Raw genomic sequence first — 24085 nt, 5'->3', positions numbered from 1 at the left:
ATGACTGATTTACTTTGAGTAATATCAAATACAACAAAATCTCTTCACAATAAATTAATTTAGAATTATTTTGCCCCCATAAAATCTGTTTTAAAAGAATTTGACTATTATCATTTTGAGATTCAAAAGGGGACCCCAAAAGATTGCAATCATAGACTAGTCTCATGAGGTATCTCAAAAATATTTGCATGATTGAACCCATATCCAAGTCAAGGGGTAAAGTTTATTGTAATTGTAAAGCCAATTGAAGTGGGCTAAATTCCAAGAAAACTTAGCAAAGAACCAGAAGGAAGGAAACAAATTTATAGGAAAAAGAGAGAGCTGGTTCTTCATGTTCTGGAAAAAGAGAGCACTGACATGCTAATTTTATGGCCCAGAAGTAGAACTGAGGAACTGTCTGATATGTATCTTACCATTTGTCTCAGAAACCCTGTTATCACAGAACAACAGATTGTTATCTGGAAATGTGCAATATTTCTAGGACTATACCATAGCCAGAAAATGTTAGAATCATTGACAGATTATTAGAACAATAGTACTCTAAGGTCAGAGACCTCAGGATTACTGCTATATTTCCCCTAGAAGCTGTACCCTCTTCTTTGTGTTCTTAGGACAAATTCAGGAAACTTGAAACTTAAAGCAAATTTCATTTCTATTTATCTTGTGTCTTATGATGATGAAATGATCTATACATAACAAATACTTAGCATTAAAAGCTAGATCAAATCTTTTCTATTCTGGAAAAAAATCTAAGTTAAGTTTAAATCTCAAGTTTTAAGTTTGAAACTTTAAAATACTTGCAAGACTATCAGAATTAATACATTCCTTTGATCTTTTATTTAGATATGTTATACTATAAAATGGTGATAGTTTAATCTTATGTCCTGCTTTCTAAAGCCCCCAAGTTGGGGTGATAAAATGTACCATGCTTTCTAGAACCCCCCAAGCCAGGGTGATTAAACTATACTGTCCTAATGGAGAAGTGATGAAGTGGGACTCCTGAGGATGGTGGAAAAATGGAATCCCTTTATTTCAAGGACTTTTCCCTTTTTATATCCTCATACCCTTATGTAACAAAAAACACTGGGCATGTGCCCAAAAAATAACTTGCTATTGTATGTAGTTTGCCACCTGGTATCACTCTGCTTCAATCACAACACAGCTTATCATTGCCCCCTGACTTCTCAGGAAGGTCGAGAGCCCTTAGGGGAGATGGGGAACCGAATCAGACATTGTTAGCAGGTTTCCTCTAGGCTGAAGAGTCTTATAACTCACCCTCTACAATTTAGAAGGCAAGAATTGTTTATGAAGCTACTGTTGCACAATTAGTATTGAGAATATAATTTTTTAAATGACCTACAAAACAGTATTTGAGAATAGTTGTAGCCTTGCTACTTATAAGGAAACTGTGATGTGGTGAAAAAAATAATAGCTGAGATCTATTATAACTATTTAAGATCTGCCAGGCACTTTATACATATGTATACATGTATGTGTGTCGTATATGTTATTTTGATACTCTCACACACATACACATGAAAGGACAAGAAAACACATAGAACCTTATAAGGTAAATGGTTTACTATTATTCCCATCCTACAGATAGAAAAACTGAGTCTCAGAAAGAAGGTAAGTGATTTGTCTATGATTATAATAAGTAGTTTCAGAAGCAGAAGAAACCTCAAAGGTTTCTTCTCAAAGGCTACCTAGAATATACCCAAATAAGAATTCCCCTCTGCAACTTACCTGACAAGTGGCCAACAATCTTTTATTTGATTTCTATGGGGTTAGGACACATTTCAGTCTCTTATTTGGTTAAGACTGCATCTCCTAGAATGTTTGGGTAAATTGTAGTATATGAATGTTATGGAATATTGTTGTTCTATAAGAACTGACCAGCAGGATGATTTCAGAAAAGCCTGGAGAGACTTATATGAACTGAAGCTGAGTGAAATGAGCAGAACCAGGAGATCATTATATATTTCAACAATAATACTGTATGAGGAGGTATTCTGATGGAAGTGGATATCTTCGACAAAGAGAAGATCTAATTCAGTTCCAATTGATCAATGATGAACAGAATCAGCTATACCCAGAGAAGGAACACTGGGAAATAAGTGTAAACTTTTCATTTTTGTTTTTCTTTCCAGGTTATTTTTTACTTCCAGGTTAATATTTATTCTGAATCCAATTCTTTCTGTGCAACAAGAGAACTGTTTGGTTCTGCACAAATATATTGTATCTAGAATATACTATAATATATTTAACATGTACAAGACTGCCTGTCATCTAGGGGAGGGAGTGGAAGGAGGGAAGGGAAAAATAGGAACAGAATTGAGTGCAAGGGATAATGTTGTAAAAAAATTACCCATGTATATGTACTGTCAATAAAAAGTTATAATTATAAAAAAAAATAAAAGTGGGGCTTGTTTGAGATAGCAGGTGGGTAGCCCCAAGAAAACAAAAAAAAATTAAAAATAAAAATTTTTTAAAAAGAATGTATCTCCTACCTGTAGCTGTAAGATGTATATGATCTGTTTCTCTTCAAATTTTTATATGATCTTTAATATTAAAATGACATACCAATTTAGAATGTATAGTGGAACATGGTATAAAGTGTTGGTCTAAGCCTAATTTCTGCCAGACTGCTTTACAGTTTTATCTTTTCCACTTTATCAAACATTAAGAAACTGAGTTCTATAGTTTCTTATTCTTTCTTGTTTATTTCGTTTATTAACAATAACATAATTTAGATAGTGCTGCTTTAGAATACAATTTGAAGACTAGAGTGCTATTTCCCCCTTGTAACTACTTTTTTTTCATCATTTACCCTGATTATATTAAAAATATAAATTAATTTTGGTATTATTGTCATTTTTATTATATTGGCGTGGCCTAGCTAGTCATGAGTACTAAAATTCCTCTAGATATTTAAGTTGTTCTTTATTTCTTTAAGGACCAATTTATTGAATCTACCTAAGTCTTTTGTATACTTTTTGAGGTTAATTCCCAAATATTTTATATATTTTGTAGTTATTTGGAATGGGATTTTATTTTGTTATTGTTTCTTTTGTTTTGTTATTTTTACATAGAACTGGTTTGGATTTTTTTTTTTTGAGGATTTATTTTGCAACCTACAGTTTTCCTGAAACATTTTTACTGACTCTTTAGGATTTTCCAAATAAATTATCATATCAACAAACAAGCACAGATTGTCTTCTCTCAACCTATCTTTATGCCTTCAATTTTTCTCGTCTCATTGTTGTTTCTAACATTTCCAGAACTTACTCAAATAACAGCATGGAAAGAGTGAATTCTTGTTTTATACCTATCTTAGAAAGCTTTCTATGGTATCGTATATGATATTTCTTTGAGTTTTAGGTAGGTGCTTATGATATTACAAAAGGTCCCTCTATGCTTATACTTTGTAGATTTTTCAGCAAAAAAATAACATTGAACTTAATAGTTAATGTTGAATATAACACTCAAAGGCTTTTTCTTTATGTACTGAGTTCATCATGTGGTTTTGGATGTTTTGACTTTCCATATGATTATATAAATTTTTTCCCAATGTTAAACCATCATTTCATCCTTGGTTTAAATCCTACTTGGTTAGAATGATTTCTTGGATATAGACTATGTAATAGGATTTTTTATTTATTTTAAAGTCTATGTTCTTTAATGATATTGGATTATAGCTTTCTCTGTTATATATTTATCTTATGATTATATTTACTTCATAAAATTATTTTAATAGGTTATTTTTTTCAGTTTTTGAGAATAATTTTTAAAGAGTAAGCACAGCTTTTTAAAATTTTGGTAAAATTCTCTATGAGTCTTCTGTCTCAACAAGAGTTAAATCATTCTCTTTTGTTTTGCTATATTTATTCATAGATGTATGAAGTCATTTACAAAATTTGGAGGCCATATATCCTGTCATTGCTGCTTTTCTTGTTAATATATCTGCTTATTTTCAGGGTCTTTGAATTTTCTTCTTTCTGAAACTATTATTAATTTGTCTTCCCCCTCCTTCCAACTTCTTTTTCCTATTGCTCACTTTCTGATTCCTACCCCTCTGATCCTTGGATATAAAAATGTTTCAGTCTCCTTCCATATAGGGCAATTAACAATCCACCAAACTAGGTCTCTGCCCCAACTGGCTTTTAGGAGGTAAAAATCAACCCCACATAAGTAATGTTCTCTTTCCTTTAATCATGATAAGAGTAATATACAGCATATACATATACATATCCTGTCCTTCTCCCTCTATCCCTCTATCTTAATGCTTTAGATCAGCACTGGCAGTTTGGAATTTTGCAGCATTGGTGCCATATCTTTGCTCACCCCAGCACCAACTTCAGTTTGAAGCTTTGAAGTGCTATTGTTATAGGTTTGTGGACCCTGTAGTAGGCTTTTGCTATTAAAAGATTGCATCAGTCCTGACAGGCTGTCATGGCCAAATTTCCCAGCCTGGATTTGGGGAAACCTCACTCCAGAACTAGTAGTTCTGACAGGGGAGGGAAACTGTGTTCCCTTTAAAATTATCTCTCTGAAACTATGTGACCTATTGATCTCAAGCCCTCCTGGGGAAGGCATATCCCCCCAAATAAATTAAAGCACCTCACTGATCTTTTGAGGATCCTAGACCCTTTGAATTCCAATTGGAGGTCTGGGCTGGATAGTGATAAGCATCTAGGCCTGGGAACTTGGCTTTGTTTCAGCCTGAAATCTGAAGCTTTGAGACTCCTTTTAAAGGGCAGTTTCTGAACTCACTCTGCAGAAGGTGCAGAGCAGCTTGCTAGGACCCTGCCCATTGAAAAGGCATTCTCTTCTCAGTGCCAGCCTCCATTTCCCTAAATAGGACTTTGCCACTATAGAAGTCAGTGTCTTAGCAAAACTGGCTCCCTATCCAACAATAAACTTTCATTTTTGCCAATTAATACTTAGGGTTTCATGAATTTTTTTAAGAAGAACCTGTATGCCGACCATAAGGGGATTTTAACTCTCTGACTGCCACTAACCTCATCATTTTGGTTCCCTGACTGGGAATTGAGGGGATTCTAATCTCATCAGTTCTACATCTAAATTGGAGCAGGTTTTGTTGTAATCTTTTGTCATGTCCTTGGTTTGCTAGTATACCCTCACTATTGGTAGTATGGGAGGTAGGGGAAGGATACTGAATGAGCTTAGAGTTGATGAGCTTTAGAACTTTCAGGATTTGTTTTTTAGCCCTTTTTTGAATTCTAGTGTATTGGTACATGGAGATGGCCTAAATTTATTTCTGGTGCATAATTTTTATTTTGAATTTGTGGGGATCAGAAAAAATGTCTACACATCTACTTGCTCATCATCCATTAGTCAATCTGACTTGTATTCTTTTTAGGGATTAAATGATTCATCCCATATCTCAATTCTCATTTTCTTTGTCTTTTCTATAGCTTTTCACACTGTTGATCACCCGCTTCTCCTTGTTCTCTCTTCTCCCTAGATTTTTGGGGATACCATTTTCTCCTGGGTCTCTTTCTACCTAAGTTCCTTCTTTGTTTCATTTTGCTGGATCCGCTGCCAGATCCATGTCCTATAACCATAAATGTCCCACAGACCTCTGTCCGGAGCCCTTCACCTCACCTGGCAAACTCATCAGCTCCCATGGATTTAATCACCAATTTAAAGCTGAAAATTCTCCTATCTATGGATCCTGTCCTAAACTCTCTGCTGGCTCCAATTTGGCAAAATGCCTTTCAGTGGCTGTCCAAAACAGAATTCATTATCTCTCTTTAAATTTGCCTACCTTTCCTATTACTGTAGAGGGCAACACTATCCTTGCAGTCCCTCAGACTGGTAACTTAGATCATTAAGTCCTATTTCACTATCCTCTCAAGTGCTATTTGTTGCCAAGGCCCATCAATTTCACTTTTTGCAACATTATCTCAAATGTTGCCTCCTTCTCTCCTCTGACATTGCTACTGCCCTGGTGCAGATTCTCATTACCTTGTCTGGACTATTGCAATATCCTGCAGTGAATATACCTCAAGTCTCTCTGCACTCCAATCCATACTTCATTCAAATACTAAAGTGATTTTCCCCACAAATCCAACCACTTCACTCCTCTACCTACTCACTAAACTCCAAGGACCTCCAGGATCAAATACAAAAGCATCCATTTGCATTCAAAGGCCTAAGTCCCCTTTTACCTTTGCAGTCTTCTTACACCTTCCTCCCTACCTCAAAATCTGATCCAAAAACATTCATCTTCTTATCGTTTCATGAACATTTCTATCTCCAGGTCCTAGGCCTTTTCTCTGGCTGTCCCCATGGTTAGACCGCTCTCCTTCCTCAACTCCACCCACTGACATCTTCCCCCACTCCCTCCTTTGTCTCAACTAAAATCCCATCTTTTACAACATTTTACAACCCCTCTTAATTTTAGTATTTTCTCTGCAGTTATTTCCTATTTATCCTGTTAGATAGCTTATTTGTATTTATTTCTTTGCATGTTGTCTCCAGTTTCCTTAGGGAATTTTTGCCTTTTTTTGTATTCTTAATGCTTAGCAGTGCCTGGCACATAGTAGGTGCTTAATAAATGTTTATTGTTTGATTGACATGCTATTACCAACTTACTGATCTTTTTATTTATTGACACTATAGGGTATTTCATCACCTGGATACAGAATGCTATTCATAGATTTCAATTTACATCCAGTTTAAATGTAAAATTTAGTTGCATAACTTTTTTCTTAAAAGAACAATTCTCATACAACTAGACCTATGAGATCTATTCTAAAAGAAGCAGGTATGGATGGGTTAGACTAAATGAGAGATCCCTTTCATCTCTCATTATCTATTAAGTCATTACAGATCAGGAAGAAATCATTTGTAGAGGTTCAAAAGAATCACAAGGGAAAAAAAGTTTAGAATTTTTTCCCCAAATATTTATTTCAATGATAAATAAAAACACATCAACTAATTATTTTGGCATACATTTCTCATTTTAAGAAATAAAACAACTGATTCAGTCATGGTAAAAAAAACAAAACAAAACAAAACAAAACCACAAACAACAAACCACACTATACATACATATGTATATGTATATATATTACATGTATTACATATACACACACATATATATACATATAATTTAATCAGATCACATAGTATCTTTAAATATTCTATTGCATTGCAGTCTGCAGAACACTGTCAAGAAAATCTGCAAAATTCACAGAGACTTTTGTATTAGCCAAACAATTCATAAAGGTTCTATAGCAATAGGGGAAAATATACCACAAAAATAAAGTGCTCATCATTGCTTAGAACAGGAAACAAACAACAACAACAAAACATTTCTGTAGCCTTTGATCTAGACATTAGAACAAATTTTTTTAAATGGGTAAATCACTACTTTGTTTAAATTGGTTTGCTACCTTTGTAAAAATGAAGGCAAGCAAAGGTGCTGCCCTGGGGGAAGGGAGGGAACAGAAATGGTTGATTTCTCTTTTTCCTTCCCACTCTAAGGACTGATTCACAACCCAGCATGAGACTTTGGTGTTTTCTCTGCTGCAAGGCACCAGGGTCAATCAGCAAGAGTTAACTCCAGCAGCTTCCCCTCACAGTGAAGCTTTGAGGAACAGCAGCAAGTTCAAATAACATAAATACTTAGAACTGTCTATTAATTATAGAAATGTAAATAACAGAATGATGGATATGAAAATAATCTCTTATGCCTATCTTTTTCCCCCAACCACCAATTAAACTGATCAATCTTTGGCTTTTAAAATTGCTATTACTTTTGTTTTGTTTAATACCACAGGTTACAAAAAAAAAGCCAAAATTACAGAGATGGGAACTTAAGCAATGAGGTGGAGACAGCAACTTAAAAAAAAAAAAAAAAAAAAAAAAAAACCAAGATAGCTTTTAGCAACCTGGCTTACTTGCACACGACCTACTATCAAAATTTAGTACTCACCTTTCTCTGTCTCTTAACACTATGAGGGTAGCCCGTGACACCTCTCTTTAAAAATAAACTAGTGCTAACGTGAGTTTTGTTTACATATCAGGAAAAGAAACAGATCAACAACACAAAAATGTAGTACAAAATATAAAAAATAAGTAGTGTATATATGCTCTCTGTCTATGTACATACAGTATTTGTTGTGGGTTTTAAATGTTTAAAAACTGACCAAAAAAAAAAAAAAAGAACTAATTTACCTAGAACAAAAAAAAAAAAAAAAGAGATTTACACACCTTAAGGTTGTACTGTTTTTTTAAGAATTCTCTTCAAGATAGATTTTGTTCAGAAAAAAAAAATTTGAATTCCTTTTGAAAAAGATTTTTATATTATTTTCCTTGTTTTTGTCAGTATAATCATAACCTTAGGTTATTGCACATTTTCCCCAAAATAAGTTGTTCTATTTAAACCCTGATAATGAAATACATAAAAACTTAATTAGCAGCAAAACTAAAATGCAAAACACTTAGAAATATCTCTCAGGCTAACCTCTGTGAGTTTTTTAGTGAAAAAGAAATTTTATGTGTTATCCCTCAAGTATAATGAAACTCACTTCCTCTCCCCCCAAGAAATGCTTAAAATAAAACCCAATTTTAAGCAGAATTTCATTAAACTTCTTATCTAAAACAGGGGGGAAAGCCCCTCGAACTTAGATCTTGGTCTTAGAGGATATAATTCCAGTAACTGTGAAGTTCAGCAGTTGAACTATAGGAGCTTTTAAAAATAAAAAAGCAGGTTCACAGTTTTCACCTAAAGTGTATATGTTTCAGGGAGTAAGGAATTGTTAATACCTAAGAAAAAAGTAATTCCTATATAAACACACACATACAAACATATACACAGATGGCAATGCTTATATCAATGCATCAACTGTTGCATGCCACTGCTTTTAAGAGGTAATAATTTTCACAAACCCATATTGAATATTGTGAAAGAGAGAGAAATTGGTTCTTTTCCTTTGAATGGCCTTCTCCCTTTTATGTCAGCACTACCAGCAGCCTTAGAAGTTTTGCACAACAGCAGAGCAGCATTGTCTGACAAATGTAGTACCACTCATTCTCTTGGCCCCAGTTTATCCACCTTTCTCCTTTTTCCATTAAACCAGAAAGGATTCTTCTTTGTTATTTTGTGTTCAAATGAAGTTTTCAATCCTTCTATATATTCAGTGCAAGAAAAAAAATTTAAAGCAAGAACACATGATGTATTGCTTTTATCATTTCTATAAAGTTATTGGCTTAGTCTGAAATCTTCTTCACATACTTTAAAATTATTGCTTCAAAGAATCAGTCGTCCCATGCAATTGGACAATAGAAGTCTCTTAGGGAAAAAAGATCAAATAACAGAGGTCTCTCATTGAACCAGGACAAATTTCCTCAGCTGGGTAGAGGTAAGGTCTTCCATTTCACAGTCTCCCTGCTGCAAAACTGTTGGATCATAGTTTGGAGACCATATGGCAAAATTTGGCTGTTGGGAGAAAGAAGTACTGACAGGAGAGGTGTTGTTATTGATGTACAAGTGAGTATCTAGGAGCTGAGCTGCTGAAGACACTGGTGAGACACTGGCCTTGAAGAGGTGAGGGTGTGTTACAGAATTCCCTTTCAGTAGCTCTGAAGTTAGAAGAGAATTGGGTGTTTGGTAGGTTTCATTACAGGTAGAAACAATATACTGTGCTGAGGGCAGCTGTACTGCTTGAGGACAGCTCAAATGGACTGATGTATTATGCTGTAGCTGCAACAATCTAAACCAGGATAGAAAAGAGAAAGAGGGGAAAGGGGAAGAAAATTATTTAATGATATTTCCATGACTTTTTTCTCAATTCTTCAATCCTAGATTAAAGATGCAAGTTTTCATTTTATCAGTTAAAATAAATTTTTAAAAAATTTTTCAATGGATTATTAGTTCAGAACATGCAATACTATGGCTGAATAACATCTGAGTTATTTTTGACATTTTCATTCCTTTGAAATTTTTATGTTCTTACAAAAAATTCATTAGATGCCACCAAACATGGTGATTTTTATCTACCAAGCAACTGGTGGTACAGCAATGAGTCTGGAGTCAAGGAGACTTGAGTTCAAATATGACTGTGACTCTATGGCAAACTTCCATTTGCTTTAGTTTCTTCATGTAAAAATCTGAAATATTAATAGCACCTATCTCAAAGGGTCATTTTGAGGATCAAATGAGATATCTGTGACAATTAGAAAGAACACTGCCTGGTGCATAGTAAATTTCCTTCTTCTTCCCTACTAGCCTTTTCCCCTCATCTTATTATATAGATTCACCTCTATCTATATACCACCAACTTTATATAACTATAGGACCTAAATAACAACATCATTTTCCTTTGGGAAAGGAAGTTACATTTCAGCATTATATAAAATACAGAAATACATGAGAGTATGGAAGAAGAAGGTTAAGTTTTTACAAACTTCAACATATGATTTATACCTAGTAAATGTTTCTATGATTTGATATCTTACCTTTGCTGATGAAGAACCTCCTCTAGCAGGTTCCCACCTTCCTGGCTTTTTCCTCCACTATTATATAGGCAAGTGTTTGGCTGATAGTGTTGAGAAGAGCTCAGGCAACCTCTTGTTGTTCGGCCTGATGAGGCCTGACATACTTGTCTAGCCAGCCCATTAATTTTGTTTAGTCCTAAAAATCCTTTTGTCCTAGTATTTTTCCGGAGTTGCTGTCTAAAAGCTTTCAAGCCTAAGAAGGGATAAAACAAAGACAACTCATTATCTTTTCCTTGTAAGCCCAATATTGTTGATATGTAAAATATTTTAGTTTAAGAACTAAACTAAAGGGAAAAGGCCAAAAAAGGGACAGGAATTGTTTGATGAATAGATTAGTATTGTTTGGTTACATATATATCCCTATACTTTTTCCCAAATTATTGAAAGAGCTAACATTTAGCAAAGATTTGGACTATGGCTACAAATCTGGTTCTACTTGAGGATGGGAGGAGCTCAAGAATCACTAAACATGCACTTAAAAGAACATTTATGTCAATAAGAAATAGCAGCACACAAGGAAACCCAAGAAACATGTTATGAGCAATGCAAAAAAGACAAGAAGAGGAACCTAGGAACATAAAATCCTCCAACAGCTAACAAATAAATAAATATATATTTGACTTCTTATTAAATCTAACCACCCAAAGAGTTATTCAGTAGGTAAATCAAAATAAACTGAGGTAGTCTAGTAAATACTCACTGTTACATGTACACTTCAATTTCAAAATTACAGGAACTAAGGGGAATTATGAAGGTCAAGGTCTATAACTAGAACTATCTTCAAGAGTATTTTTACTGATTTTATTGCCTTATTTAAGAACCTACATAAATCCATCCAACTCTTCTTTGCCTTAAGTTCCCAATCCAGAAAACTCTCATTAGTATTATATAAATGAGGAAACAGTGAAATCACAAAACCTTATCATTTGGGACAGCTTACCTTGAGTGAGTGAGGTATCTGAAGCTCTTCTTCCTTCCTGAAAACTGACAGGTAACAGAGTAGCTCCTCCTAGACATCCCTCTATCTTCAGACCTGGGGCGTTAGACTGTGCCACAAGGAAAGGAGAGGTGGTTTTGACAGTGGCAGAGTTAGCCATCAGCATTTGGTCATTGAGGCAGCTACTCAGGCCTTCTGATTCATCGTTGGAAGAAGAAGTGAGGCAACTGTCTGAGTTGGTTCCCTCTGCTGGGCTAGCACAAGAAGAAATGACTATACCTAGAAGACAAAGAAAGAACATTGTAAAGGGTATGCTGAGTCGGTTGAAGATTTCAAAAATAGCAATCAATATATTCTGAGGACTTAGTCTACTTGATAATATTAAGAGGGCAACAACTGTGCTGTCGATTGCAAAACCATATTCTACTTGATTTTTTGGAAAGCAGGAGTAAGGAAAAGAAATACTAAGAATAAGACAGGAGTACTTTATGGCTATGAAATATGAACAAGTAACCTTCAAATATTTCCTGTCTTTCATGCAAAAGTATTCGAAAGTGCTATATCTCCAACTTTTTTTTTCCCTACAAAGTCAGAGCCATAGCTGCTCCTATCAGATGCTTTTAATCCAAACCATAAAGACAATTCTCTGAGCTGTAAAGTTTTGAGTTCAGTCTCAATCAGTCACTCCAAAGCCAAGACATCTTTCCTGAAGGTATTGATTACAGTATGAAACCATGTCAGCAAGTTCGTGAAGTACAAAAAAACTAAGAGAACAAGTATTTATTTAGTGCTTACTATATGCCAGCCACTGTGCTAAGTGTTTTTACAATTATTATCTCATTTAATCCTCACAGCAATCCTGTGAAGTAGATGTTATTACTTTACAGTTGAGGAAATTGAGGCAAGCAGATATTAAGTGATTTGTCAGATAGATAGTAAATGTCTGAGGTCAGACATTTCTTCCTGTCTCCAGTCCTAGTAATCTTTCCTTTGTGTCCCAGACTGATTCATTTCCACAATATAACCCCCAAAACATACATTGAAAAAATAATTCTAATAAAGGATGGGGCAAATTCATGACATTACAACTATAAAATATTATGAGTCATATAATCTCCCTCTTCTGCCTCCTTAGTGGACTTTTAAAAAATGGTCCACACTAAAACCAAATGAAAGGTTAAATGGGGAAAAAATTAAGTTCTTTCTTATTTTCTCCACCAATATGTAAAAAATAAAATTATTTCTGTCATTTGGGATCTCCTTAATTTCTAATATTCCTTTTTTCTGAAGAAGAAAAGATAGTGTCTTTTTTGCCTCAAGGCTGACTCACATGGAGGGGTGCATTGGTAGAAATGGGTGGTGACTTCAGCAAGGGTATGTCTCCTGCTGGTGTTGCTGGGGAGGTGAATGGACTTTTGAGTCTTGATTTCCTCTTCAAAGTCTTTATCCTGTCTAACCTCCTCACTAATGGTGGTTTCCAGCAGATTGTTGGGAGAGATGGAGCAGTTGCGGAACAGACCATTGAAGCTAGGCTCCATAGAGAACAAGAGTGGCTGTAAAAAATTAAATAAATAAAGCCATTCAAAGCCAAGTCTTATACAGCATCAGTTACCAGAATGAATAAAAGAATACATTTCGCTGTTCTAAATTCACTTAGTTTGTAAGACCTTTTGGCTACAACAACAAATGCACAAACTGCCTACCACATACATAACTTGTGAGAACTCACTTGCAGTGGGTTGTTCAAATCAAAATCCATTTCTTCCTGTAATATTGATTGAGTCAGATTTTGAGGCTGCTGGTATAGCAAAGAGGATCTGAAAGTATTATCACTAGTGAGGCTTTCCTGAGGCATCTACGGATCACATACAAAAGGATAATGCTTTTAGGAAAGGACTCAAGACAGAATAATTAACATCAGTTAGAGAAACAAATCTTTCCCATTAACATTTATTATTAGGGGTTTCCACATTTATAACTAAAACAGATTTCAAGTTCTAGCTAACAAGTAGGGAGTCTAAGATGAACTGGCCAATTTGATAATGATTCTAATAGGGTAAGTATCCTGTGAAATAGGAGAAATCTAGAGTGGCCTATCTTGGCTAGAACTTAAGTTCACAACTTTTATCATGCTCAGAACCATATCAGTCAGAGTGCTGAAACTATGTTAGAGCAGCAGTGATGAAGATGAATGCTATATAACCACTAAGAGGAGGGCAAAAAGATGGTCTTCCTCCTAACAAAATATAATAAGTCTTAACTGATCACCCAGATTTGTGGTCTAGATCAAAAATTCTACAACCTTTGATTCTAAGAATAATGAATCAAGAGCAAAGGAAGAAATAATTTGAGGAAGGGGAAAAAAAAAAAAAAAAAAAGCTTTTTCTATACTCTCACCTCAAAATTGCTGAAATCAGAACTCCTAGACCTCTGCAGCCTTCCAAGTCCAGAGCAGTTAGATGGCTGAGTGTTCCTATATTCCTTGAGCCGTTCCAGGAGGAGGTAATAGATAGCAGCAAAGTGGTTATAACTACTATTTTGCAATGACTGTAAGAAAGAATAGAGGAACTTATGATATAATTACATCAGTGCTAGAACAAAAAATAAGTAACAAGTTTGCAAAAAATGAGGAGAAATGTGACATATATTTCTTAATCAAGGCAGTTGAACTTTCCTTTTGAGATTGTTCATTGGGGTTATTCCTGGTAACTAAGAATATGTTTTAGAATAGTGAACCTTAAATAAGCACAGTTAGCATTTTAACTTGACTTGTACTCCTGTTTTTCATGATAATGCTGGCTCACTCAAAAAGAATGTGTTGTGTACATTTAATTAGTCACCAGTCAAGCATGAAAAGGGTGCTGGAACAAAAGTAGGCCAGGAGAAGCAGCTTACCTCCACTGTTCTCTGCCGGTTGATACCCAGTGTCTGCATAATCCCTAACACCTGTTCATTGTAATCTCCCAGGTTAGAGCTGTAATTCTGAATGGAAAAGGACAGGGATGGATTCTGCTGAAGGGAGGGGTCTGCTTGCATCCACTTGTGGTGCTTTATTTGGGCAATGGTTATTCGTTTGGTGGGGTCCACCACCAGCATACGGCGAATTAATGTTTCACAGTCTGTTGGAAAAAATAAAAAAAGACAAGCAAATTATAATAAAAAAGTCATTATCAACCAATAACTGATCAGTGTCACTATAGCTGGCATACTCATACAAAGGACAACTATTAAACAAAGGAATTCAGCAGCCTAGAAACTCTTTAAACTCCAATTAGATAAAAAAAAAATCTCATTTAGCTTTCTCTAGCATTTAAAAGAATCTCTATGGATTCTAAGCACTATAATGAATTTTAACCAAGTTTACATATTTTTGTTTTTGCTTTTTCACTAGGCATACTTAACCTTTACCAATATCCTAGTCTACTTACCCCATCAAACATATCATGTTTTCTGAAAGAGAATTATGCCCTTTGACCCTGACTCTATATGTTAAGAAACCTCTGGAAATTAAAAAACAAAGATGCTATGAAATGAGAGGTCAGCTTTCAGTATAGATTCCTAATTCCTGACATTTCAGTTAAACTATAGAGGTCTATAAAGACTATAGAAGGAGGAAGTTGAGCTAAATGAATGCTAATGTCTCTTCCAGCCCTAAATCTATAAATATTATGATCTAGGTATTGAAATACCTTCATTTTATAGACAAGCAATGCCTTTGCCACTCCTCAAAAATCCTAGGTTTTCTATTACTTTAAGGAATCCACAATGCCCAAAGAAGGACATATCTTATAAGAATAGGCACCAAAACATAATTTTTGAGTTTTATTTGCTCCTGCTATTTTCTATATACAAAAATGTGGTTTCCTGGACTCAAATACAGATCAAAAAGACAACCAAGCAGGTAATTTCAGGAAACAAATTTCACCTTCTCCAAAATAATTAACTATCACAAAATATCAGAGTTCCTAGGTCTTTAAAGATCTTACATACCTTGGGACATGTAGAAAGGAATACGGAATCGGCCCTCCAACACTCTTTGTCTTAAAGTTGGTAAATTGGGCCCATCAAAAGGGAGAGAGCCACAGACAAGGACATATAACACAACACCAAGGCTCTGTTAGCAAAAAAAGTAACAATACAACACTCTGATCAGTGAATGTCACACTAGGCACACAACCTAACAGTATGGTAATACTTGATTACATACTACACATGTGTGTATACATATGCGCATTTGTGTGGACATACACACAATAAACACTTACCCAAATGTCAAGATGGGGCCCTTCATATTCCTTCCCTTCAAAAACTTCTGGGGCAGCATATGGGGGACTTCCACACCAAGTAGATAAGGGCTCTCCTGACTTATAGAAATTTCCAAATCCAAAATCTGTGAGAAAAAAAGATAAGAGAAAAAAACAAAAATAATTTAAGACTGAAATGTCAAAAGATATACATTTTTAGAAAAACCCAAGCATGATGGAACATATGATGGAACAAGCATCATATAAATTACATTACAATGTCATTTGTTATCCCGTTTTTTACAATCACAACATACTATTTATCCAAGCTTTTATAATATTCAAAAACATTTAACTTTTTTTACCTGCTAGCTTGATATTCATGCTGGCATCTAAAAGAAGGTTTTCTGTTTTGAGATCCCTATGAACTATATGATGGCTATGGCAGTATTCCACTGCCGAAAGAATCTGCCAGAATTTCTTCCTTGCTTCATTTTCACTCAGATGGCCATTGGAGGTTAAATAATCTACGGATCAATAAACTAGGTTAAATATACAGAAGTAAATTTATTTGAATTCTTAGTAATGACTTTGGTCATAAGAAGTACTCATACAAATCTGATTTCTCTAATTCTGAAAATCTTATTTATATAATATCATTGGGAGTTCCAGTCCTTTTTGACATGGCCAGCCTCCTGACATGGGCATGCATCAAATGGAAGGCTATATATGCTCAAAAGATGGAAGCCCCACTGGCCAGCCTCTTCCTTTTCCCCTTCCCCTACAAAAATTTTCCTCCATGACTAAGAATTACTTTTTCCCTACTAAAGGTAAGTAGAAAAAATAACTCACCAAACATTTCTCCATTTTTTGCAAATTCAGTGACAATGTAAAGCATATCCTTCGTTTCCATAACCTGAGAAATATATAACAAGTGATCCCTTAATACTTGCAATCTATAACAATCTACAATGTCCTTATTTCTGAAGACAAAGCAAAAATATCATGCAGAAACAACAGAAGCAGCCCCGTATTTAGGAGATTTTTATCAATGGAAAGATGTTTGCTGCTATGTATTATATTTCTTTTTTTTAGACCAAGAACTAAAGTTTGCCTACATACTAAGATATTTTTACTTTTAAATTTTCTAGAAACAGGTCTAAATTTTAGCTTGTTTCAATCATTTTGTATATTTTCTAGAAGATGTCATATATTCTGCACAGAATCACATATTACTTTTGATTTTTCATAGTACAGGTTATTGTAATTCATGACTTTCCTTTTTGAAGCTAAAGTTGTTTTGACCTAGGTCTGACTCAAGCCAGTCTCCTAGTAGGTTAAAGTCAATAAGGGGTGGGGTGGGGGTGGGGGAAAGACACCTATAGGTCATTCAACAGTTTACAAAAGGAAATGGACTAGTAATAGCTAGGTACTGGGACTGAGGGCACTTCAAGTTGATTCAGTTGAGTGAAGCTCCCTTGCCTGAGTTGTCCAATTTTTTATCAGAGGAGATCTGGAGCTATTCATATTTGTTTCCAGTTTCAGTTGCCTGTACCCAGACAACCAAGGAGAACAGCCTGAACCTTTATTGTCCTGAGCCAATCAAGTCTTAAAGATGGCTTCAATACATAAAAAAAAAAAAAAAAAAAAAAAAAAAAAACCTAGCCTAACTTACATAAGTGTAAGAGTTAGAATATTGCTCCTAAATAAATTAAAATAACGTAGATTTAATAAATTGATTTAAAAATTGGAACAAAAAATTCAATTTCTAATTGTCCTGGCAATAATCTTTTTCAAAAATATTGCTCCTACCACAGAATCCTAGCCAGTAACGGGAGATTATCTACGTTGATATTTACAACCTAAACAAACTAAATAATGGCTATCAAATACTTTATTCTCATTTGCTTTGCTGACATAATAAACTCAGTCTTTGCCAACAATAGCTTACTGTTTGTGTAAATGCACTGCTCAATGTGCGTCAATGGCAATAGCAAATGTCAATAACACATCTAAGTCTCCATTTATTGATCCAGAATTAGATTTTTTCCTTTTAAAATTTTAGAGGCATCTTTATGCCAGGAGATATAATTTTAAAATAAGCAAAAAAATTTTCAAAAAATGGTGGCTTTGAAAAAAGTGAAATATAAACTCATTATTCTTACCTAAAAAGGGGTGGGGAGGAAGAGACTGGGGATGGGGGTTGGGAGAGATGGAAGTTTTTGTTTTATAAAAAGAGAACACTGAAGATTGCTTAAAAAAACTAATGAGACAATTATCCTTGTATATACAGTAGAAAATATAAAGAAAGAAAGAAAAATCTTAAGAAGTGACTAAACACCCTAAAAAAAAATATGTATATTAAAATGGGTTAAGGAAATAGCGCTTTTGTCTTCTAGTTTATTCATTTAAGGAGAGTGAAAGAGTAAAATAAATAAGGAATAAGACAAAAAATACATCAAGTTCAGGAATACTAAAAGGAAAGAGTGAGGCATTTCTGAATTGTTCTGGGAAAAATGCCAGCTGGTGTTGAAATCAGAATAACAACAACAAAAAGTCACTTTTATGTCATGGAGTTCTATTTCCAATTTCTGAGTCTTAATCAACAGGTAGAAAGAACATCCTTAGAGACAAGGAAAGAAAATTCACTATAGAAAAATCTTTCATCTAGATTTTTCATTGCATTATAGGCCCTAGTTCAATATAATAAACTTGGATAAAAGGGCAGGGGAAAAATAAAGTAAAACCAAAGTATAATTTCTATCTTCTTTTTAATACAATGTTTACAAATATTATAGTCCAACAACAGGGACAATATAAATTATAGGATATCCTGGAAATACTAGTAACACAAATCTAATCAACTTCTGTTACAACATTAGAAAGACCAAGAGTGACTCCACAAATTTAAGAAAACTCCTTTTTTTAAAAGTTTTACAGTAGCTTTATTAATGTTCTAATATTACTCTTCATTTTTTAAAGTCACCCGAACATCTTTCGCTAGTGTATATTTTTGCACACAAAAGTATATTGCTTTTTTTCTCAAGTTTAAGTGCTATTATATTTTTTAATATATTTGTTCTGCCTCAGTTATTCCTAAGATAGTTATGCTACTATCTGTAGGAAGATAGGAATGACCTATATAGATGAAGACACACTGCTTCTTTATCTTTTTTAGTCTCCATGATATTATATGACAGTTAAGAGAAACTTACACAAATTAAGTCAAATGTAAAGAATCTCTTACTGACTGCGAATTTTTGAAAAAGATTATTGCCAGGACAATTAGAAATTGATTTTTATTTTGTTTTAATGAATACTTATTATTCTGAATCACAGATCTCATTTCAACAAAAAATTTAAAAATTAGGACATTAAAATCTGAGGCATTCTTATGCTTTGATATAATTAAAAATGCATTGCTCTTGGTTAAAATAATTTTCAATTATTATGTAGGAATGTTCTTAAAAGGAGATGACAAACATTTATGTAGAATCTACAGAAATAAATGTACTTGTTTTCAAAATTAAAACTGTAAATTCATTATAATATACAAAGATAAGCTTCCAGTTTCATTTTGCATGTTATATATATATGTATATATTATATACACACATATGTATGTATGTATACACACACACACACACACACACACACACCCGTTTAGGATGTTCCGATTTGCCTTTCTACACGCACTAAAGAATTGGTGTGATTTAATGGTTAAAAAGCTGGCCTCAAAGTCAGGAAAATGGAGCTTTTTAAGCCTTCCATTTAACAAATAATTTGAGGATTCCTGCCTATGTTTTAGCCTTATAAAGTAAAGCAGTTTTCTAACATCAAATCTTTACCCTTACTTATTTGGAAGCATAAAATTGTGGGTAAATTTGTCCTTTGATACAAATGTGAAATAGCTGTTATCTTTGGTGAATAAAGATTTTACTCAGTCATAAATTGTCATTTGTCTAGGTCATAAATAACTGTATAACTTTACAAAGAAATATTATACCTACTTTTACTAAGTTCAAAATTAGTAACTTTATTGTCACCAAGAACAGTATTTTGTAGAAACTAATAGCTGACACACATTCCTTTTCTTTAAGGGAGTGGTATTGAAGAAAGGGAGTCATTTATTTGTACATAAGAATTCCTGTGGTTGCATACTGACATAGTATTAAAATATAATTTGTCTTATTGTATTTTTATTTATTTTGTTAAATATTTCTCAGTGTTATGGTCATCTGGTTTGACACTGTTGCTTTCAAGGAACTTTTTGCAAGATAAGATCACTGGTAACTAAAACCATAAGGTACAATTCCATCTACTAGGCATATGTTTTTTATATCAATTTCTCACCTGATAAAGCTTAATAATATGAGGATGGTTTAAAAGTTTCATTATCTGAACCTCTCGATAAATTTTCTCCAAGTTGCTTGGATCTAATCTTGCTTTATCAATAATTTTTATTGCAACCTGTAGATTGAGGGAAAGAAGGGAAAAAAAGTTACTTTGCACATAAAATTTTCGATGGAGTAGTGTACAATAGACATAATTAGGTTTTTCCAAGATGAATTCTAAAATCAATCATATAAGAGTAATTCACAATGAGTGAGAAGAAAAAATGGAAAATAATTTTGTAAATACACTAAAATGTCACAGATATAAAATTTTTAATCTTTAAAATCATTTAAATATGGCCCTGTCTTACTTTTCCAGTTTTCCCACACCTTATTCCCCCTATATACTTTTCAAACAATGATGTTGGTTTCCTTGTTGTTCCTCACAGAAGACACAATATCTAGTCTCTAGGCATTTTTACTGGTCATCCTTATACCTAGCATTCTCTCCGTCCCCACCTTCCTTCAAGTTCCATTAAAATCCCCTCTTCTAAAAGAGTCTTTTCCAACCCCCTTCTCTCTGGTATATACTACACATAATTGTTTGCATGTTGTCTCTCTAGTTCCTTGAGACTGCTTGTTTGTTTGGTGTTTTTGTGTGTGTGTGTGTGTGTGTGTGTGTGTGTGTGTGTGTGCTATTCTTTATATCTCCAGCACAAAGCACTTAAATGCTTCTTCACTGGCTGACAGATAAAAAATATTTCCAAAGAATTTAAACAAACCAAAGTAAATGTTTTGCCAATAAGTGTTAATTGGTACACTTGAAAGATATTTTTCAAACACTTAATATTGCATCCAGGTTATAATTTGTGCCCCTCTACCCCAAAAGATAAGTCTGGTTCTGGGCATTTGACTTCAGTTTCCTTGTCAATAAAATGAATTTAATATTTACAACACTGACCACGCAAATTACTGTGAAGAACATTATAAAGTCTTTTCCTTGAGTCCCTGACTATTTTGAAAAGGAAGAGGAAGAATTTCTTGGAAAGAAAGAAATCAAATGTATCAGTATACTTGAAATCATTTTCACAAACTTCAAACCTACCTGGGTTTTGGTGACTCTATGTCTGGCTAGTTTCACCACAGCAAAATTTCCTTTTCCCAATGTTCTTTCAATATCATAAAATCCAACCCTGAGGGGTCTTTGCTGTGTCTGACTTGAATTGGAAACTGAGGTAAATTCTGACATGATCACCATGGTTTCGACTGTGATTAGGGATTTTTAGAGAACCTTCATAAAATTTTCTTTCCTTATGACCTGGACCTACATGGACAAAAAGATGAGATAAAATGCAGATCTGGCACATATGTATCAATGAAATCCCATCTTCATTATCTGGGTCTCCCAGTTTACCCACACATTAAGCTTTAGTATCAGAACCTGCATTTTAAATGTTTTCTTTTCAAAACACTGTTAATAAATTCACAAATATCCCAGATCCCTTTCACAAAAGACATGAGTCTGTTCCAAATAAATTATCTTTTTAGATTTGTGTTCATCACAGAGAAATGCATCTTTCAAAATATGCTGCTTTGCTTAAAAGAAAAATCCAAGGAACATTTTAACGTATGAGATTACCATCCTGGTTCCTTCCCATCCCTCAGTCATCCTGTCCCCCAAGCCCTCGGTGTGTCAGAAGTGAAGATGATGCTCTGTCAACCCCGAACAGAGCAACAAAGAGAAATCTCAATCTTTAACCGGCATTTCCACATTCCTGGAAGCCTGAACTACCAAGGTACAAAAAACACCGCACTCGGCTCCCCCCGGTCCCGCTCCCCTTTCCAATCCGGTGGGTGTCTTCGGTACGGAAACACACGTGTGTTCGTGTGTTCGTATTCGTGCACCGCGACTGCTGCCCGCAGGCATTCACACAGAGTTAACATTAAGCCGTAGGGACACGTACCCTCCCGCACATCCAGGGAAGGGAAGCAGCGAATCGTTACTCAGGGAAACAAAAGGAATCCCCAGCACTGCATCCCTCCCCAACCTTCCCGGAGCACCCCAAGACAGGATGCAACAAACTTAGACAGCTCTGAGGGAGAAGAGGGACTGCCCGCAGCCCTTCCCCCACTCCCCGCGCGGAAAAGCCGCAGGCTGAGGCTAGTCCCCTAGAGGTGCCAGGGGGAGGGAGTGGGTGACCCATGAGCCGGCCTCGTCTCTCACCCTCTTCTGGCCATTTCTAGCGGGGGAGGGGAGGCTACCGGGCACGAGGGCAGCCCCCATTTCAGGCGCACCCGGACCTGGGGACCCTCTGCGACCCCAAGACGGCTCACCTTGGCCGCCTCCTCTTCCTCTTCCTCCAGGGTCTCCCGAGAGTTGGTGCCCCCCCCTCCCCGCACGGGGAAGGGCGAGACTGCAGCAAGCCCACCCCCTGTCCCGGGGGGGAGGCGAGGGGGCGAGGCCGCCGGGAAGGGCACACCTCCAGGCTGCGACGGGCGGACGAGCGAGGAAAACGGCCCGGGCAGCAGCAGCCGGCCGGTCCGAGCTCGGCGAGGTCGCGGCGGGGCGCGGGCAGTGGCGGCGGCTCGGGGCGCGAGCCTGGGGGCTCGGGCCAGGGAGGTTGAGGACGGGATCTGGTCAGTCGAGCGCAGCGTGACAGCTGGTGGGGTTCAGGAGTAGAGTATCAGCAGGTTCGCGCTCGAGATCGCGGAGCTCGGGGCTGCCGGGACTGCCATCCACGCCGAAGCCGACGTGCGGGCTGCTGCCGCTGCCAGTCAGCACTGAAACTCCAGCCCGGCAGGGCGAGCTCACCGCTGCGAACTGACAGTTCCCATCCCTCCCCCACCCGCCCCGCCTCCTCCTACGTCCCGGCTTCTAGGCTACTATGCAGGGCCACGCCCCCTCACGTTAGTCCTCCCCACCCCTCCCAACTAACGCACTCTCCACTAGCGCGCTGCTTCGTGCTCCTGGCCGGTAGCCCGGGCCAAATTGATACATTCCCATTGACGTCGTTTTGACGCCAGAGCGACGTGCGGCAAAGTGCGAGAGATAGAGCGCGAGCAAGCGGGGGAGGGGGCGTGGTGAGCGAGCTGGAGAGGGGGAGGAAAAGGCGGGGAGGAAGAGAGAGAGAGAGAGAGAGAGAGAGAGATCTGTTGCCAAGAGACTGGCGGCTCTGACGCGCGCCCTGAAGGGGACGTCTCCCTGGCGACCGCTGGGCGGTGACGTAAGGAGGGAGCGGGCAGCCCTTGGCCCACGGCGCAGTCTGGAGTGGTTGCCTCGCTAGCAGCTGTGGTCCTGGTGTTTCATTCTCCCTTCCCAACCCCTCCTCCCGCCAGCTGGAGGTTCTTGCTGAATATACCAAGCGAGGCAAATAAATGTTTTAACCCATGAATTCCAGCAGTATTTATAAATGTGCTTCGAAGTCTTTAAAAGAAAATATTATAAAGGTATCCCTATAAAAGCTCCCCAAGTTTTTTTGGGGGGGGATTTATTAATCATATTTTTAAAATTGTTTTTCTTAACATGAACAGCAAAAAACAAAATTAGCATTTCAGTGGTTAGCAGAACAGGAAAAAAAAATAGTGATACATACTTAATCTATCGGGTAAAAATTTATTTTAAGTATATAGTCAATTCATCATGTTATTTTCAAAGATCCTGCTTCTGTTATTCCTTCCAGCTATTTCCCTGTTCACTTCTGTGCACTTTAATGCAACTCATGGTTTTTTTTGTTTGTTTGTTTTTGAGGCTTTGCTTCAAGCTTCTTTGACATCTTTGTCTTCTTCTGGCTTTGTGTCTGAATTTCTCCTATATCATAGTAACTTTTTATGATCAGGTTCTTTCATGCATCTTAATAAAATCTTAAATGACACTTTTCTTGAAACCACTCACCCCATTTTAGCGTATATCTTAACTGAGAACATGGTCTCAAATCCATCTTAGACATTAAGAATAAGTGTGAAAAGTCTTTGAAAACCTTTTGGTGAAGTGATAAGACAAAAGGTCTGTTCCAATTGACTAGGGATTTTGTTATGCCTTT

At 36.2% G+C, this 24085-nt stretch overlaps 1 protein-coding gene across 1 annotated transcript; it reads right to left on the bottom strand.

Annotated features, from left to right (window-relative positions):
* Positions 1-6908: 6908 nt before the first annotated feature.
* On the bottom strand, positions 6909-22913 carry SIK1 (salt inducible kinase 1). The gene is made up of 14 exons (XM_031959218.1): positions 22380-22913; positions 21151-21369; positions 20065-20181; positions 16564-16627; positions 16077-16238; positions 15733-15857; positions 15458-15581; positions 14363-14586; positions 13865-14014; positions 13197-13322; positions 12798-13020; positions 11471-11746; positions 10492-10723; positions 6909-9746 (listed from the first exon to the last, which is right to left on the bottom strand). Exons 2-14 carry the CDS (start codon positions 21301-21303, stop codon positions 9359-9361), a joined length of 2364 nt encoding a protein of 787 aa, XP_031815078.1. The 5' UTR covers positions 21304-21369; positions 22380-22913; the 3' UTR covers positions 6909-9358.
* Between the last annotated feature and the right edge of the window lie 1172 nt (positions 22914-24085).

The sequence above is a fragment of the Sarcophilus harrisii genome, chromosome 3, assembly GCF_902635505.1.
Source record: "Sarcophilus harrisii chromosome 3, mSarHar1.11, whole genome shotgun sequence".
In the NCBI taxonomy this organism is placed as follows: Eukaryota; Metazoa; Chordata; class Mammalia; order Dasyuromorphia; family Dasyuridae; genus Sarcophilus; species Sarcophilus harrisii.
The sequence above is the reverse complement of the archived record's forward strand: the minus strand, read 5'-3'. Positions and strand labels throughout refer to the sequence as shown.

Excerpts from the sequence above, each read along its gene's own strand:
- SIK1 (XM_031959218.1), bottom strand. The coding sequence starts at position 21,303 with ATGGTGATCATGTCAGAATTTACCTCAGTTTCCAATTCAAGTCAGACA. Across the intron at positions 15,582-15,732 it reads GGCCCCATCTTGACATTTGG|AGCCTTGGTGTTGTGTTATA; the intron begins GTAAGTGTTTAT and ends TTTTGCTAACAG. Across the intron at positions 13,323-13,864 it reads CTGATTTCAGCAATTTTGAG|ATGCCTCAGGAAAGCCTCAC; the intron begins GTGAGAGTATAG and ends TGTGATCCGTAG.